The 14,860-nt window shown below is 42.3% G+C and overlaps 1 protein-coding gene across 4 annotated transcripts in view; it reads right to left on the bottom strand.

Moving 5' to 3' along the window:
- The window catches only part of ROCK2 (Rho associated coiled-coil containing protein kinase 2), a 318,978-nt gene that overhangs the window by 159,008 nt on the left and 145,110 nt on the right, over nucleotides 1–14,860 (bottom strand). For all 4 annotated transcript variants that reach the window (XM_082251873.1, XM_082251874.1, XM_082251875.1 and 1 more), the window contains exons 2-3: nucleotides 4,711–4,792; nucleotides 792–892 (exon numbers count right to left, since the gene is read on the bottom strand). In XM_082251873.1, coding sequence (XP_082107999.1) covers nucleotides 792–892; nucleotides 4,711–4,792 — 183 coding nt within the window. The remainder of the gene's footprint in view (nucleotides 1–791; nucleotides 893–4,710; nucleotides 4,793–14,860) is intronic.

Genomic DNA, 14,860 nt, shown 5'->3' with positions numbered 1-14,860 from the left:
AAATAAATAAAGAAGCACCATAGTTTAAAAGTGTATGTTACCCAAAAGATTTTTTTTCTACGTGCGTGTTCAAATTAGTATATATATATATATACACACACACACACACACTAATTTGAACACGCACATGTAGAAAAGAAATATTTTGGGTAAGATACACTTTTAAACTATGATAATTAAACTATGGTGCTTCTTTACATCCATCCAGCTATAAAACCTGTACTTCAACTATAAATATAAAACACACACATTAGCTTTCTTAAATAAGCTCTCACATGTGTTGTTCCAGCAGCCAGCTTTGCTATCGCCCATCCAGCAGCCCTGAAGCCTTTATTACAGCAGTGGCCCCTAGAGCAGCTGCCTCTGCTGCTACCCACCCCAAGCCCTGGAGTCTGTGCTGCTGCTGGTGAAGATGATAAGTTGAGGCCCTATACTGCACACTGAGTCAGGTTCTAGGTGCCTGGCCAGCTGTGGAGGTAGATCTCTGTTTAGGTAGGGGAAACTGAATGTGAACTGGTGGTAATAAGCCTTGGCTGCTGTACAGCTGCTGCATATGGGCAGCCAGGATAGAGACAGCAACAGGACAAACATCCCTCCTGATCGTGACTGGGCCCCCCCAGTCCCCCACACTACATTGTGTCGCTATGGCTATATTTCCACTGCTTGATAATATTGATACTCTTAGAGAAACAAGAAGCAGTGGGTCTTTGTACTTGGGTCATGCACATATAAGAGTTGTCTCCTCTCCATTCCCAGCAGTGTACAGGTGCCCATGGAAAACCATTACTTACCAGCTGGACTTCACCAAAGGCGCCTCGGCCAATGACTTTCACTACATCGTAATCTTCTGCTTTCATCTGCAGCTTTCGAACATCGCTCACAACTTTTTCATCTGAAAACACACAACATCAGTTACTGAATAACATTCATATTCTTTTTAGGCATTCATGTAAAAGGAAAATAATCTTTTCAAAGATTCTTTAATGTTTTACTGATCTCGAGCTAAGATGGGAGGAGAGAACAGTCAGTATTGTTGCTTTTCCAATACAACTGGCTTCTTCCAGCTTGACTAATGGGGACCCCATTCCACGAGAAGAGCGATTTCATTCTATATGCAGTAGAGCCCTGACCTGCATCTATGGCTCATCTCTTCCCCGTTCAGTCAGCAAGCAATGTGACAGTGAAGAGACAGGCTGTAATAGCCAAAGTCCATTACAGAGGACCTTGTCTTCGGATCACATTAAGGATAGCACTGTAATGAAGCATCTATAAATAATGTCTCGTTTCAGCTGACTGCAGGCTTTCATACTGTTTGTACCTTTTTAGAACTTAGCACTGGTCTACTGAAGCAGTTTTTCTTAAGCTGCCCATAAAAGGCTCAATAAAAGCAAACAATTTTTCAAATCGCTTACCATTATCAGGGTCATTTCCCCTTAACCTAACAGCAATAACGAGCAGGTTCAGCAGCCTAACAGATTGCTTGTAAAGGAAGATTTTCTGACTTGATGAATAAATTTGGCAATGTACTTTGTGCACCACTGTCCTCATCGCAGACGTAGTGCCATTCTCACGGAAAAGAAACCGAGTGCGCCATTCTTACTGAACTTCATTTAAGAAGTATAACCAATGCTTGTTTGGCTGTACATCTACTATGGATCACAGGAATGCAGTTTGTTCTGTGCTCTGTGACCCATTTTCATCCAACAGGGGGTTAAAGCCCCGTCAGACCCGGTCCTCGTTTTGAAAATACCCTGACCAAACCTTAGATTATAAGCTCCTTGAGGCCGGGGACTGATGTGAATGTGCAATGTATATGTAAAGCACTGCGTAAATTGACGGCGCTATTTAAGTACCTGTAATAAATAAATATATGGTCAGGATCCACCCTGATGTCTGGACTAGAAATAGGCTCAGCCTCTCGGTGACCTGCTGAGAGCAGAGCCAGACTCTCCCCTCCCCTTCACAGCTCAGGGCTCCTGGGAGGGGCAGACCAGAGAGCCACTGACTGACAGTCCCCGGCTCTCTGTAGGCTGAAGACCGAGAACTGAGCGATTAGCAGTGTTTGATTGCTCAGTTCTCGATCTTAGAGCCGCCGGGAGACCGATGCCACATCCATATAGGTGAGAATTGTTTTATTTTGTGAAACCCCATTCTTCTCTTTTAAACATTGATAGGACAGATAGGCAGCACATTTAGTACAACACTGCTTAGAGTACACGTCACAATTGCACAGACAGCAGTAAAATGGTACCAGAGCTTTGAAATACACACATATCACAAAACCACCTCAAGGAGCTGATACTCAATGACCAGCCATACTTGGATAATAACTGCACAATAGCTACACAAAAACTGCAGACTTTCAAATGTTTTCACTGTTTTAACTAGGTATTAGTAAAGTTATATCCCTGTGTTGTCTGCTTATCCTGCCTTTCACATGCTGTGACTGCAGTTTGTGGCATCATTGTTGAATGATTCCCCATGTCCATGTCTTGCTTCAGTTAGCTGGGTTCCTTAGCGCCAAGGGGACAGGACACCTTTCTGTTGTCCTGTTCCTTGACAATCAGTGCAATCAGTGTCCAATGCATGTCTCGCCACCCTCTCTGTGTTGCATCACAAATGCGGCAGTGCTAATGTAATGAGGCTTGGAGACATCATCTCTGAGCCTCATGAGCAAGCTGTGTGTCTGTGAAAGTTCTGCCTGCTTGTATATATGTTAGATCTAATTACTGTCTAGCTCTCACCTTCACCAGCACTAGACTGGAAGACTCAGGGATTGTGGGATATGGATTTTCTTCATATTAAGTGTCAGGTCTCACATTAGAGAAAGATGCCATGCGTTAACCTGTGCATAGCCATGCCTCATGTTTCAAAAAAACACAAACTGCTGACACAGAAAATATGAACACACACCATGAAACTAAATAACCAGTACACTTCTTATGCAGGTAGAGGACACAAGGTGCAGGTTATGTTTACCATGCATTTAAAGTTTCAGATATATTAGAAGTTTTGTTTTACTAGAAAGTGTCCTAATGTTTTTTTAGGCTGTATGGATTTTTGCCTTTGGTTAGCGGGCTACAACTGTCTATTTTCATCTGAATGTGAACAGGTGTAAAAAGTGCAAACATTCTTTGTTGAACTAAACAGAATTATATATATATATATATATATATATATATATATATATATATATACACATACACACACACATATATATATATATATATATATATATATATATATATATATATATATATATATATATACAGTAAAACCTTGGTTTGAGAGTAACTTGGTTTGAGAGCGCTTTGCACGACAAGCAAATTTTTAAAATAAATTTTGACTTGATATACAAGCGATGTCTTGATATACAAGTAGCGTCATGTATAAAAAAGAAGAGAGGAGCCTCTAAAGTGTAGCAATATGGTTACATTTAATGAAGGTTCAATATTTAGCAACTCACATGGTTGATGATTAAAACAGGCACATCTAAGTATGCAGGCATCTGGGGAAAAGCTGTCCACATAGACCATCTTCTGCACCGCCATCAACAACATCCCTTCCCCGCTGCGCTCCACGAGTGATTCAAAGGCTCATTTTCAGATCACTCTACTGCAGGGTATTCTTCCTGGTCACAATTGCAGACTGACAGTGGTGAGAGCCGGTGGTTCAGAAGATGGTCTATTTGGACAGCTTTACCCCGGATGCCTGCATACTTAGGTGTGCCTATTTTAATCATCAACCATGTGAGTTGCTAAATAGTTGAACCTTCATTAAATGTAATCATATTGCTACCCTTAGAGGCTCCTCTCAGCTCTCTTATATTCTGTAGCTCTGCTAGATTTTGCTTCTATTTCCCTTGGGAAGGCTGCATATTGTGGATGGACATTTTATGGTTACACAACCTACCACATTGCTATAATCTTTGTATATAGACTATAAACTGAAGGACTTGTGGAACGAATCATCTGAGTTTCCATTATTTCTTATAGGGAAATTCGCTTTGATATAAGAGTGCTTTGGATTACAAGCATGTTTCCAGAACGAATTATGCTCGCAATCCAAGGTTTTACTGTATATATATATATATATATATATATATATATATATATATATATATATATACATATATATATATATATATACACACACACACACACAATCCTAGTACACTTTATAAACAGTTAGGCTGGGTTCACCCATGTCTGGTGCGAATTGTATGTTCATTTGCACTGCATGCAAAAAGCATTTGTTAAGCGGTCCACGTGCATTTTGGATTTGGTTCTGATGCAAATTTGCATGGCTCAGAATCAGATTTTTGTCATAGCGGAGATTTCAGTGCTGGCCAATACATAGTAGATAAAGGGTGTCAACTCCTGTATTAGGAGAGCAATCCGTGCTGAAATCCTGAACTGAGTCCAGAATACAAATGAACACATGTGCGATTCAGATGCATTCCCACTGAACTCAAAGAGCCTGGAAATCGCACCTGCACTGATCCGTAGTACTCAGAAAACGCACAGGACTCATTTTAAATCCGCTGCGGATACATCGCTTTTATGTGAACAGCTTCAATAGAAAACAATGTTATTTTACATGTCGTGTGAATCAGATGCGGTTCAAAACACATCAAATTTGCATACATGTGAACCGAGCCTAAAACACCACCATATACATTAGATATATAAGCAAAACATTTAGACTCACATCTATTGATGAAGTTGTCGATATTTTTGTTTTTTCGCAGTGCAGGATAGTCGAGATCAAGGACCAAAGAATTGAGTCCATCCTGAGATAAAAAAAGAAAATGTTATTAGCAGGTTACTCTAAAATAAATACAAAGTTGAACTGAAAAAGATACTTGACAGATAAAACGGATGGTAAGTTGGACTGGATGTCAAGAAAATCATGGCTAGTGTCTGAGCATTTTCTGGCCCTGTCTTATATTTTGTACTGGGCTCATGCACACTGCAGCTAAAAAAAAAAAAAGCTGCTTTTACCGGCATTTCAGCTTTTATTCCTCTGCCTAAAAGCTTGAAAAAGCTTTGTGCTTTTTTTGTGCTCTTTCACACATTTTTATTGCATATTTTTGAGCTTTCCAACTTTTGTGAGCATAAGCATTTTGTTTCACAAACCCTCCCTTCAACTAATTTTTCCATTTTTTGTTGCGCATTTTCACTCCTCTCAAAAACGCAAGTTTGATGGAGTTTTGTTTCTGTCTGTAAGCTCATCAAATGTCTGTAAACTCCTGAAAAAGCTATAGTGTGCATGGACACATTGGCTAGCATACAGGGGAGTTTCCAGGCAGAGAAAATGAGAGCTCAAAACAGCTCCAACTCCTGTAGGAGCAGCTTCTTTGAGCTTCTTTAAGATGCAATGTGCATGAGGCCTTAAGAAGTATGCATATGAAGGAGCACATCGGAAAAATGCATCTATATGAAACACACAAGACAGAATCAGCCAAGAGACAGGAACAAACACCAGTAATCACCTCATCTTTAAACCATAAGTACCAACACTACATTCAAAATGATACTGACCATCAGAACATTAGAGCAGTGGCGCCTGGTGCTCCATGGGTCGGAGGTAGGTGGGGGACGTCAGATGGACCACAACAGCTCCTGCCCAAACTGTCTTCCCCCCCCCAGTCCCCCACCAACCCGCTTCAGCCCACACTGTCCCCCACCAGCTCCAGCCCGCACTGTCGTCTCCCCCCCCCCCCCCCCGGCTCACTCACCCTGGGCAGGCAGCGGTGGCGGCTTCCCCCTCAGTCTCCTCCCTCCTCCTCCTCCACTCCTTGGCCAATAGCATGTCTTTTCCTTTAGGCCAATCGTGAAACAGGTCTCAGGACCAGCTTCCTGATTGGCCAGCAGGAGAACCAGTATGGCAATGGCAAATGTTCATTCGCTATGGTCACACAACTAGGTGGGCTCGGGGCGCAGTGCTGCTCTGCGCCCCAAGCCCACCCTTTTTTGAGGCCTATTAGAGCCTCTGGCTCTAATCACGTGCTTCAAAAAAAAAAAAAACATTGGAATCAATGCATCCGGTGCCCTGCATGTAGATTGTAGGACTGGACGCATGGATAGGGGGGCCGGCGCCCCTGCACCCCCAATGGATGGGCCGCCAATGGACACACATTGAGATTATCAGCCAACTGATCTAAACCATAGTTGTTCCACATATAGATACTTTTCAGAGAAACCCAACACTTCAAAGGGGTGCTTTAGTAAAGAGGAAAATGCAAAAAGACAGTAGAGGTAACATTTAACTTGAATATGGGAATAGGAGCCAAAGGAGTTTTCTACTTCAACCAGAAAATGAAACGTCCTGTATATGCCTCCGATGGAAGACCATGGGGGGTCTCTCTGCTTAAATCCCAACGAGTCGGCTTTATGGAATAAACACCTCTGCTTTTCTGTAGCAACTACTACTCACTTTGCCTGCTTTCTTCAGCACAATAAAGCCTTTTCCTTTGAAAGTTTTTTCAAAGTTATGTTCCAGGAAATCCAACCTAGAAGTAGGCAATTCTAAAGCAAATGTGCACTTTAAAGTGAAATTTTTTTAAACCAACGAACATGTTATATGTACAACAGAGCAGCCCCAATCCTCGTCTTCTGGGGTAACGAGCCAGGGCTCCTCCCCCTTCTGAGTACTCCCCACCACTAATGGGGGTACCTGTGCAGGCTCACTACTGAACCCTGCTGCCTGCATATATTGAGACGTAGAGCTTTGCCTTGCCCCCTGCTCCCATGTCCCAGGATTTGTTTGACAACAGCAGGAGCCATTGCTATCAACCTGCCTGTAAGGAGGGAGAGGAGGAAGAGAGGGGAGAGAGCTGCTGCTCTTGTGCACATCGTAAGGCTCAGGTAAGCATGGGGGGAATTCTGCAGCACAGGTGGTTTTTGTTTTTTACCTTAATGCACAGAATACATGAAGGTAAAAGAACAACCTTAAGGCTTTGGAACCACTGTAACAATGAAGGAGGACAGCAGATGGTGGATCTGCACTTAGTTCCCTTGGGGATCTACGTTCTTGTGTATTTGGAGGGGTTGTGCCTAAATCTCAATAGAAGTCCCAACATTTTGTCCCTGTATGTTATGATTAGTGATGATTTTTGTTAGAGAGTGCTTAAAATATTTTTTCCTTCAGTGAATATGCCGTTTCCTGCTCTTCTCTCCCTTGCACTTTGTTGGCAGAGCTGAGTAACTCCCACATCCATCAGTGTCCACATAGACATGTAGTGTAGGGAAGAAGAGGAGGCTTGTCTGACCATGACTGTTCCATTATAGATTGAATTAGGTCTAAGGTTAGCCATACATTGGAGTAAAAACTATCTGCCGCACCCTCCCCACCCATGGGACAATGTATATGCAGTACTTTGTCCCATGTATAGATAGGTGCTTTCCAAGTCTAGTTATGAGGTCCAACCTTGTCCCCTCCCCCCATGGCCAATCCAACAGCTGCTAGGAAGAGATGGATGCATCATCATGGCTGCTTGTCCAGGCTTAGCACAGAGGATCTAAAACACCACATTATGGCATCTAGATGGTGATGGGCAGCATATTTAATTCCTATGAGAGTCAGTGCCATCTAGTGGCCATACCACATTATCATGGCAAAGTATGCTCCTCTGCGCGCGCCATCTTCCACATTCACACATTTGAATTACTGAAAATAGAGCCTAATAAAATTAGATTTTGCTCCATTTACACAGATGAACAGCTATGGACATTTTTTTTTTAAGCTGCACTGGCTACCTGGTTCTTGGAACATATCCAGCCATGCCGATATCTATTTATACCTTTCATTGTCTGGGCTCTAGGGGGATGCAGCAAAAAGTCAGCTTAGAAGTTGTGCAGAGAACGTTTGGACATGATGTGTGTTAGCAGGAAACCTGTCAGCCTCTTCTCCAGCTGCCAGGAAACCTGCCACTGACATGATTTCATGCTCAGCTTCCTCTGTGTTATGACAGCACTGTAAGACCACATCCACAGCAAGTGTATGACCTTCCTATCCTCATTCTCCACAGACACAAATGTCATCCCGTGCTGAGGACTCCACGCTTTGTGAAGCAAACCTGTCAGGGGTCGCCAGTTTTGGCCGATCTGCAGGCACACCAGGACTCCTTTCAAACAGTAGATAGCAATAGTTTGTTTCTATGAATTTTACTTCTCACCCCAGAGGTTTTCTGTGCTTGCTACTGGGGACAGTAAAGACTACCGTACCTGGCCAACCAAACTTTAAACGGTAGTAAACTTTGGCATAAAAAAAAAAAAAAAAGCCCCCTGAAAAAAAAATAGCATCGCATACTAGCACATTATGAAACATCTTAGAATGAAGCCCTCCAGCGGTGCGCTGTCACCTCTGACCGGGGTTCCATCTTCCGCCAGTCTCCCTTCCAGGTTCACAGGCTCCAGCTGTATGATGACATCACTCCCACGCATGCGTGCGTGAGTCATAGCCCCGGCATAGAACTCTGAAGGTACGGCACGGGATGCATTTTATCACAGGCTGCATCCCGTGTGACCATCTAAACAGTGCAAGTTTAGGAGATATTCACTGGACCTACAGGTAAGTCCTATTATCGGCTTACCTGTAGGTACAAGTTCAAACGTGGACTTTACTACAACTTTAACCTCCCTGGCGGTACGATTGTTTCAGATTTTAGGTGCTGAAAGCGGTACCATTATTTTGCATGTAATTATTAAGGACGAGCAGCCCAAACAAACTTTTTACATATTTTTTTTTACTGTGCGTTCTTCTTTATAACATCTCGGGTATGAAAGTTTGAAACACAAAATCATAAATTATAATATAAAAAATAACTATAAATAAGTTAAAGTATATATATATATATACACATACATACATACACATATATGTATATATATATATATATATATATATATACACACACACACACAGTAAAACTCAGGAGAGGGCACTGGGGGGCAAACTAACGTCAATTTATTTTATTTTAGTAATGTGATCCAATAGGATTACAATATATCAGTGTGTTTGTGTGTTTTACTTTTTGAATTTGCCCCCAGTTCCACCCCCCTGCGACGCGACGTTCGCAGGGAACAGAAGCCGGGGCACACAGCATCAGGCAGAAGATCCGGCCACCGTATGCTGCCGGAATACATCGTGGGATCATGGGGACAAGGTAAGTAACCTCTTCCAGGATCCAGCGATGCTCCCTGGCGGTACCCCGAGTGTGGCTCGGGGTTACCGCTAATGGCACTGAAATTCCACACCGAGCCACGATCAAGAATACCGCCAGGGAGGTTAAGAAACAGTGGGCAGCACAGTGGCTAAGTGGTTGGCACTTCCACCCAGCAGCACTAGGGTTATTGGTTCAAATCCCAACCACGGCACTACCTGCCTGGAATTTGCTTGTTCTCCCTGTGCCTGTGTGGGTTTCCTCCAGGTATTTCAGTTTCCTCTCCTACTCATAAGACATTGGGTCCTGTCTAAAGTGGCCCCAGGAAGTGTATATATGAATATGAGTTAGAGACCCTAGACCAGAGTTCTGTGGAATCCTCCAGAGGTTGCTAGGGGTTCCTTGAGCAATTTCTGCCTCTCCGATAAGTTCCCCTGACACTATTCATCTTTTTAGCTATTTGGAAGAAGAAGTTCTTCCCAATGTCCACAAGTGTAAGGAGCATTCATCCCACTGACCCTCACACTAATATATCATGAGTTGTAAATCTAGTCATTTTTAGCAGGGGTTACCCGAGACCTGGAAATTATGTCAAGGGTTCCTCCACGTTGAAAAGGTTGAGAAAGGCTGCCCTAGACTGTGGGCTCCTTGAGGGCAGGGACTGATGTGAATGTATGCAGTATACGTAAAGTGCTGTGTGAATGGTCGGCGCTATACAAGTACCTGTAATATAATAATAAATAAAAAAATATAAACTAAAATGTTACCTAGGATATACAGCCCATGTATAAGGAAAAGGATCTGAAATGAACGTGTATGAAGCAACCGATCAGATGTGTGTATTTTATTTTTTTGGAGGGTTGGGGTTCGGGAAGCTACTCTGTGTTATGGTGAAAACACAAAATGGAGATGCCATCACTACCAATCCTGAATGCGCTATGAATTTTCATGGCTGTCATGAAAGTGTCCAGACCTCTTACTCTAAGGAATGCTTAAAATAGACAAAGTTATTTCTGAAGTGCTTACATCAAGTTTGGCATCTGAGAGATTATCTATACTAAAAGCAATTACTGCAATTATACTGGTCGAATAAAGAGACATCAGACTTTACATCAGACAAGAAAATGTAGGAATTAAAGACTTTACATTCCACGAAAGTTAACAAATTCCATCTACCTAGATCCAGGGAATGGAGAGCTAAAAGATTTGGTCTGACAAGATATTAACCAACATCCCAGCAGTTCAAAAAATGGAATTCTCAATGCCAACACTTCTGAAGAGGTTCCATTCCCTATAATGCACTGGCACAGCCGTATGGTCAAACAACATTAAAACTGAAGTTTAATGCATGGCTAGAAAACATTCCATTGTTTTCCCCTCCCATGATTAATATACAATTTAACATTTTCAATCAAATAATTAAAGTGTCTGTCTACTGGTTTTTGCTCCATGCTTGTGGGAGGGGCTGGCAAGCTCTTGTAAACATCACAGCGCCATGCCTTGGGTCATCCTTCAGGAGCATTATATGAAAGAACACATCCTTGGCATTCCTTTAACTGTGCATGCTCCTCCCTGCTGACCACTGGGTGCAGTAGACTTAGGCCGGCCATACACGCTTCAAATCTCAGACGGTTCAGCAGTTCGATCAATCAGCTTGAGTACAACCAGCCTGCCAGATTATCTTGTGATTATCGCTAGAGGCTGCTATAGCTGCTAGTGATAATCACTGTTTTCTCCTGGCAGGAACAGCTTCCACCACTGGGAGAAGACAATGGCTGATTCCCCTGTCAACACTGTCTGTATTAATGGGGGAATCGTGCAAATTTCTTTCCTGCAATTTGTGGTTGCAGGAAAGAAATTTGCATCGTGTATGGCCTGCCTTAGGCTATGCAATCTGCTCATCAGTTTCTTAAGCATGCAGGTCTAAAGGGATGCTAGGGATATGTTTTTTCATATAATGCACACTAACAAAATGCTTGATGGCAGAGAAATTGAACAGCTGTGAGAAGCGGCCAATGATCGTAATAGTACGCAACAGGAGGATTAATGATGACTGAAGTCGTTCGGACAGGAATTTAAGGCAGGCTCATGAAAGCTGCCGCAACTTTACGGGATTGTATTGTGCAGATGCAAATTTGTAGTCAATTATTCAACTAATCAGCAGATTTTCCTCAAGAATTTGATGGTAGCCACTAGAGATAATCACGAGACAATCTGGTAGGCTGGTTGTACCCCAAGTTAAATGATCGAACCAGCCTGCCCCTTACATATCGAATATCCGTCAGTTCCTGCTGAACTGGCGAAGATTCAAACTGTGTATAGCTGATCTTAGTCATGTTCATCAAAATCTGCTATTTTAACACCAAGGTCAGGTTCGTGCCTGGGGTCTCTGTTCACCAGTTCAGGTGCAAATCAGGTCCGAATTTCTCCCTAAATTCCCACCCAAATTCAGACCCAAAGATGCACAGGATGCTTTTTGAATGCAGACCCCGGGCCTGTGTGACCGGCTCTATCGAGAGCCGGTCACACTCGCCTGTCATGCGTATTGGATGCGGGGAAACCGGTATCCAATTTGCATATGTGTGTGAACCCAGCCTCATCCTTTCCCCAGACTGAAAATGCTGCTGTCCAAAGGTGGCTCTGTCACTCCTCCAACTAGAGTGGGGACACTGTAAGAGAGGAAGTGTATTTGGCTCGATCACCAACCATCAAAAAAAGGGGGGGGGGCTGAAAAGATAAAACTAATGCAGCCACTCAATCTAAGTATTGAAGCTGCGATATACGGTATTACATTTTTGTATTTAACAAGTTAGGTATTAATGAGGTATTCCCAATGTAGTTCATGCAGCAGCTGCTGCATGAACGTTGTGAACACGACGCTATCTGGATCTGATTACCTGTTCATGAAAGTCTATTAGAGCCGGTACAAGTACATGGCCACCTAACATGAGGGATGGAAGTGTAAACACATGTTCCATTAGCAGAGCCTGCTCCCCATGTGCACAATGCACTGTGCGTGCTTTTCTCCACCGACACTCACTTTGCTGTCACTTCTAATACATGAAATTCTTCTTAGACCATAGAGATTCCTATATCGGAGGAAACACATTTCTGACACGACATTGCTAGAAAACAAACATGCTGGCAAATCCATTTCCGACCAGCGATGAATCACATAGAACCTGAAATAGAAACTCCACAAAACACAGACCAAATCACTATCCACAAATGCTGCAACCCAAACCGCTCTACTTACCTTCAATATATCCCACCACTTCTATAGATTTATTTTATGGTAAAAGTGTTTAACCACTTGAAGACCAGGCCTATTCTGACACCTTTCATTCACATGTAAAAATCTGTATTTTTTTGCTAGAAAGTTACTTAGAACCTTACTTAGCTCCTTCTCAGCGCTATAAAGTATAGGGCAAAAAAGTAGACGGCAAAATGAGGGAGCCTGTCTGTACAGACTGTCCACTCACTGTATATACTGCTCTTCTCCTATCCTCCCACAAAGAGGACCTGTCACTTATATTCACATAGGGGACTATTGGTCCCCTATGTGATAGCAATAAAATCATAGGTGTAAAAAAAAAAAAAAAAAAACACACACACATGAAAAGTAAAAAAAAAAAAAAAAACTGAAAAAATTTTTTGAGCCTCCCAACCCCAACATACACAGGCATAGATACAAAAATGCAATTATTGGGGTTCCCACAAAAATAAATAAATAAAAAAAAAGGTAATTGTGTTACATGTCACATTAACGCACACGCCAGAGTGAGATCAATAATTTTAGCACCAGACCTCATGGGTAACTCTAAACTGATGACCTGTAGGGGCATTTAAAGCATCGCCTACGGAAAATATAGGGTATTGACATTTTTTTCGCTGTTTCCCAGGTGCATGCAATTTTAATGCTCGACATGTTGGGTATCTATTAACTTGGTGCAACTTTATCTTTAAGACTCGATTCACACTGCAGCGACTTGTCAGCTTGACAAGTCACGGTCCCTCGCGGTCCATTGACTGCTACAGGACCCGTTCTAATAGGAGCGACACAAGTCGCTCCGACTTAGAAAAAGGGTCCTGTACTACTTCGGGGCAACCTCGGAGCGACTTGCATAGACTTCCATTATATGAAGTCCATGCAAGTCGCGGTGCACAGGACTTCACAAGTCGCCCCCGAAGTAGTACAGAGTCGTGTCGCCATAGTGTGAACCGACTCTTATAGTTGACCAAAAAATTGGGTAAACTATTTTTCGATTTATTGTGTTTGTGTGCTCTAAAATGAACTTTAGAGTTATTTTACTGAAATTTTGCATTTTATAAACCGTTGTGCTAATATGTGACATAAAAAATTGCAAATACCCCAAATTTATTCTTAAGGGTGTCTGTTTTCAGAAAATATATAATAGTTGGGGGGTTTTAAATAATCTTCAGGACTAAAATTATTTTTAAATCATGAAAACCAAAAATTTGAAATGGATAAAATGGCTCCGGGACGGATTTAAAAACAGTGAAAAACTGATGAAAAACTGGTGAAAAAACCGATGGTAAACTGATCATTTTTTTTCTTTGAAAAATAGTGACTGAACTGATGAAACAAACAGAACGCCTGTGTGAAAGGGGCCTTAAGGGCTCTGTCTGTGCAGGAAAGATCCGTATCTGACCCCAGAGAACGTGGAGGCCGATAGACTGGAGGTAATAAAGGCATTACAATTACATATAAAGTAAAGGTTTACCAGTATTGTGCATTATATTTAAAATGATTATATTATTGCAAAAAAAGTCTCAGCCTTTAAAAGGAAGAAAGAAAGAAAGAAAGCCATCTTCTATGTATAGATGGTAATGACATATGTACATGGGAGTAGACATATTACATATACAGATTCTACTTCCCGCTTTGCAGTGCAACACAAGGACTGTCTCTCACTACACCTTCTTGCAATGCAAGGCTGAGTCATGAGTCCATGGTTCATTACAAACAATACCCTACAGTTAGACAGTTCAATCTCGGCTGCTTCAGCAGGGACAGGGACTGGCTGAGTTTCAATCCATGTATGGGCAGGCTGATTGTACCAAGGCTGATCAATCTATCAACTTGGATACAACCAGCCTGTTGGATTATTCATGCGATTATTGCCAGGTTCAAAGCAGGCAACCATTCTCAGTTCTCAAAAGGACCTCGCAGTCATGCAGATATACCACTCTGGCTGTAAGCACTGAAGGTCTCATAGACCCTAGTGCTATGTTCACATCTCCATCCTGTCTCCTCCAGGCCATTTACAAAACACATAGCCTCGGGCCTTGATTTGTGAATGGCCCAGGGGGCATGGGGGATTGGGTTAGGTAGAGATGTGACTGTATTACTGGGATCTATGACATCTTCAACACTTACAGCCCAAGTGGCCAGGAAGTACAGCAGGAGCTGGACCTTCCTCTACCATATAAAATAATTGATTAGTGGTTCTAAAGCCTGGACCTATTTTACCTTAAAGCGGAGTTCTGGCCTCAAATACCTTTTTAAACTAAAAAAAACCCCTATAATACAAATCCATCGCCCTTTACGGAACCGCTATTCTCATACTTACAAGGTGTACAGTATTGGATTTTAGTCAAAATCTTACTTTTAAAAACGCTGTCTGGGAGCGGCCATCTTGGATGTGGGAATCTGAAGCCGCAGTGTTATCT

Source organism: Pelophylax lessonae, assembly GCF_965119305.1.
Source record: "Pelophylax lessonae genome assembly, chromosome: 3".
NCBI lineage: Eukaryota > Metazoa > Chordata > Amphibia > Anura > Ranidae > Pelophylax > Pelophylax lessonae.
This window is presented reverse-complemented; position numbering and strand designations above follow the sequence as displayed.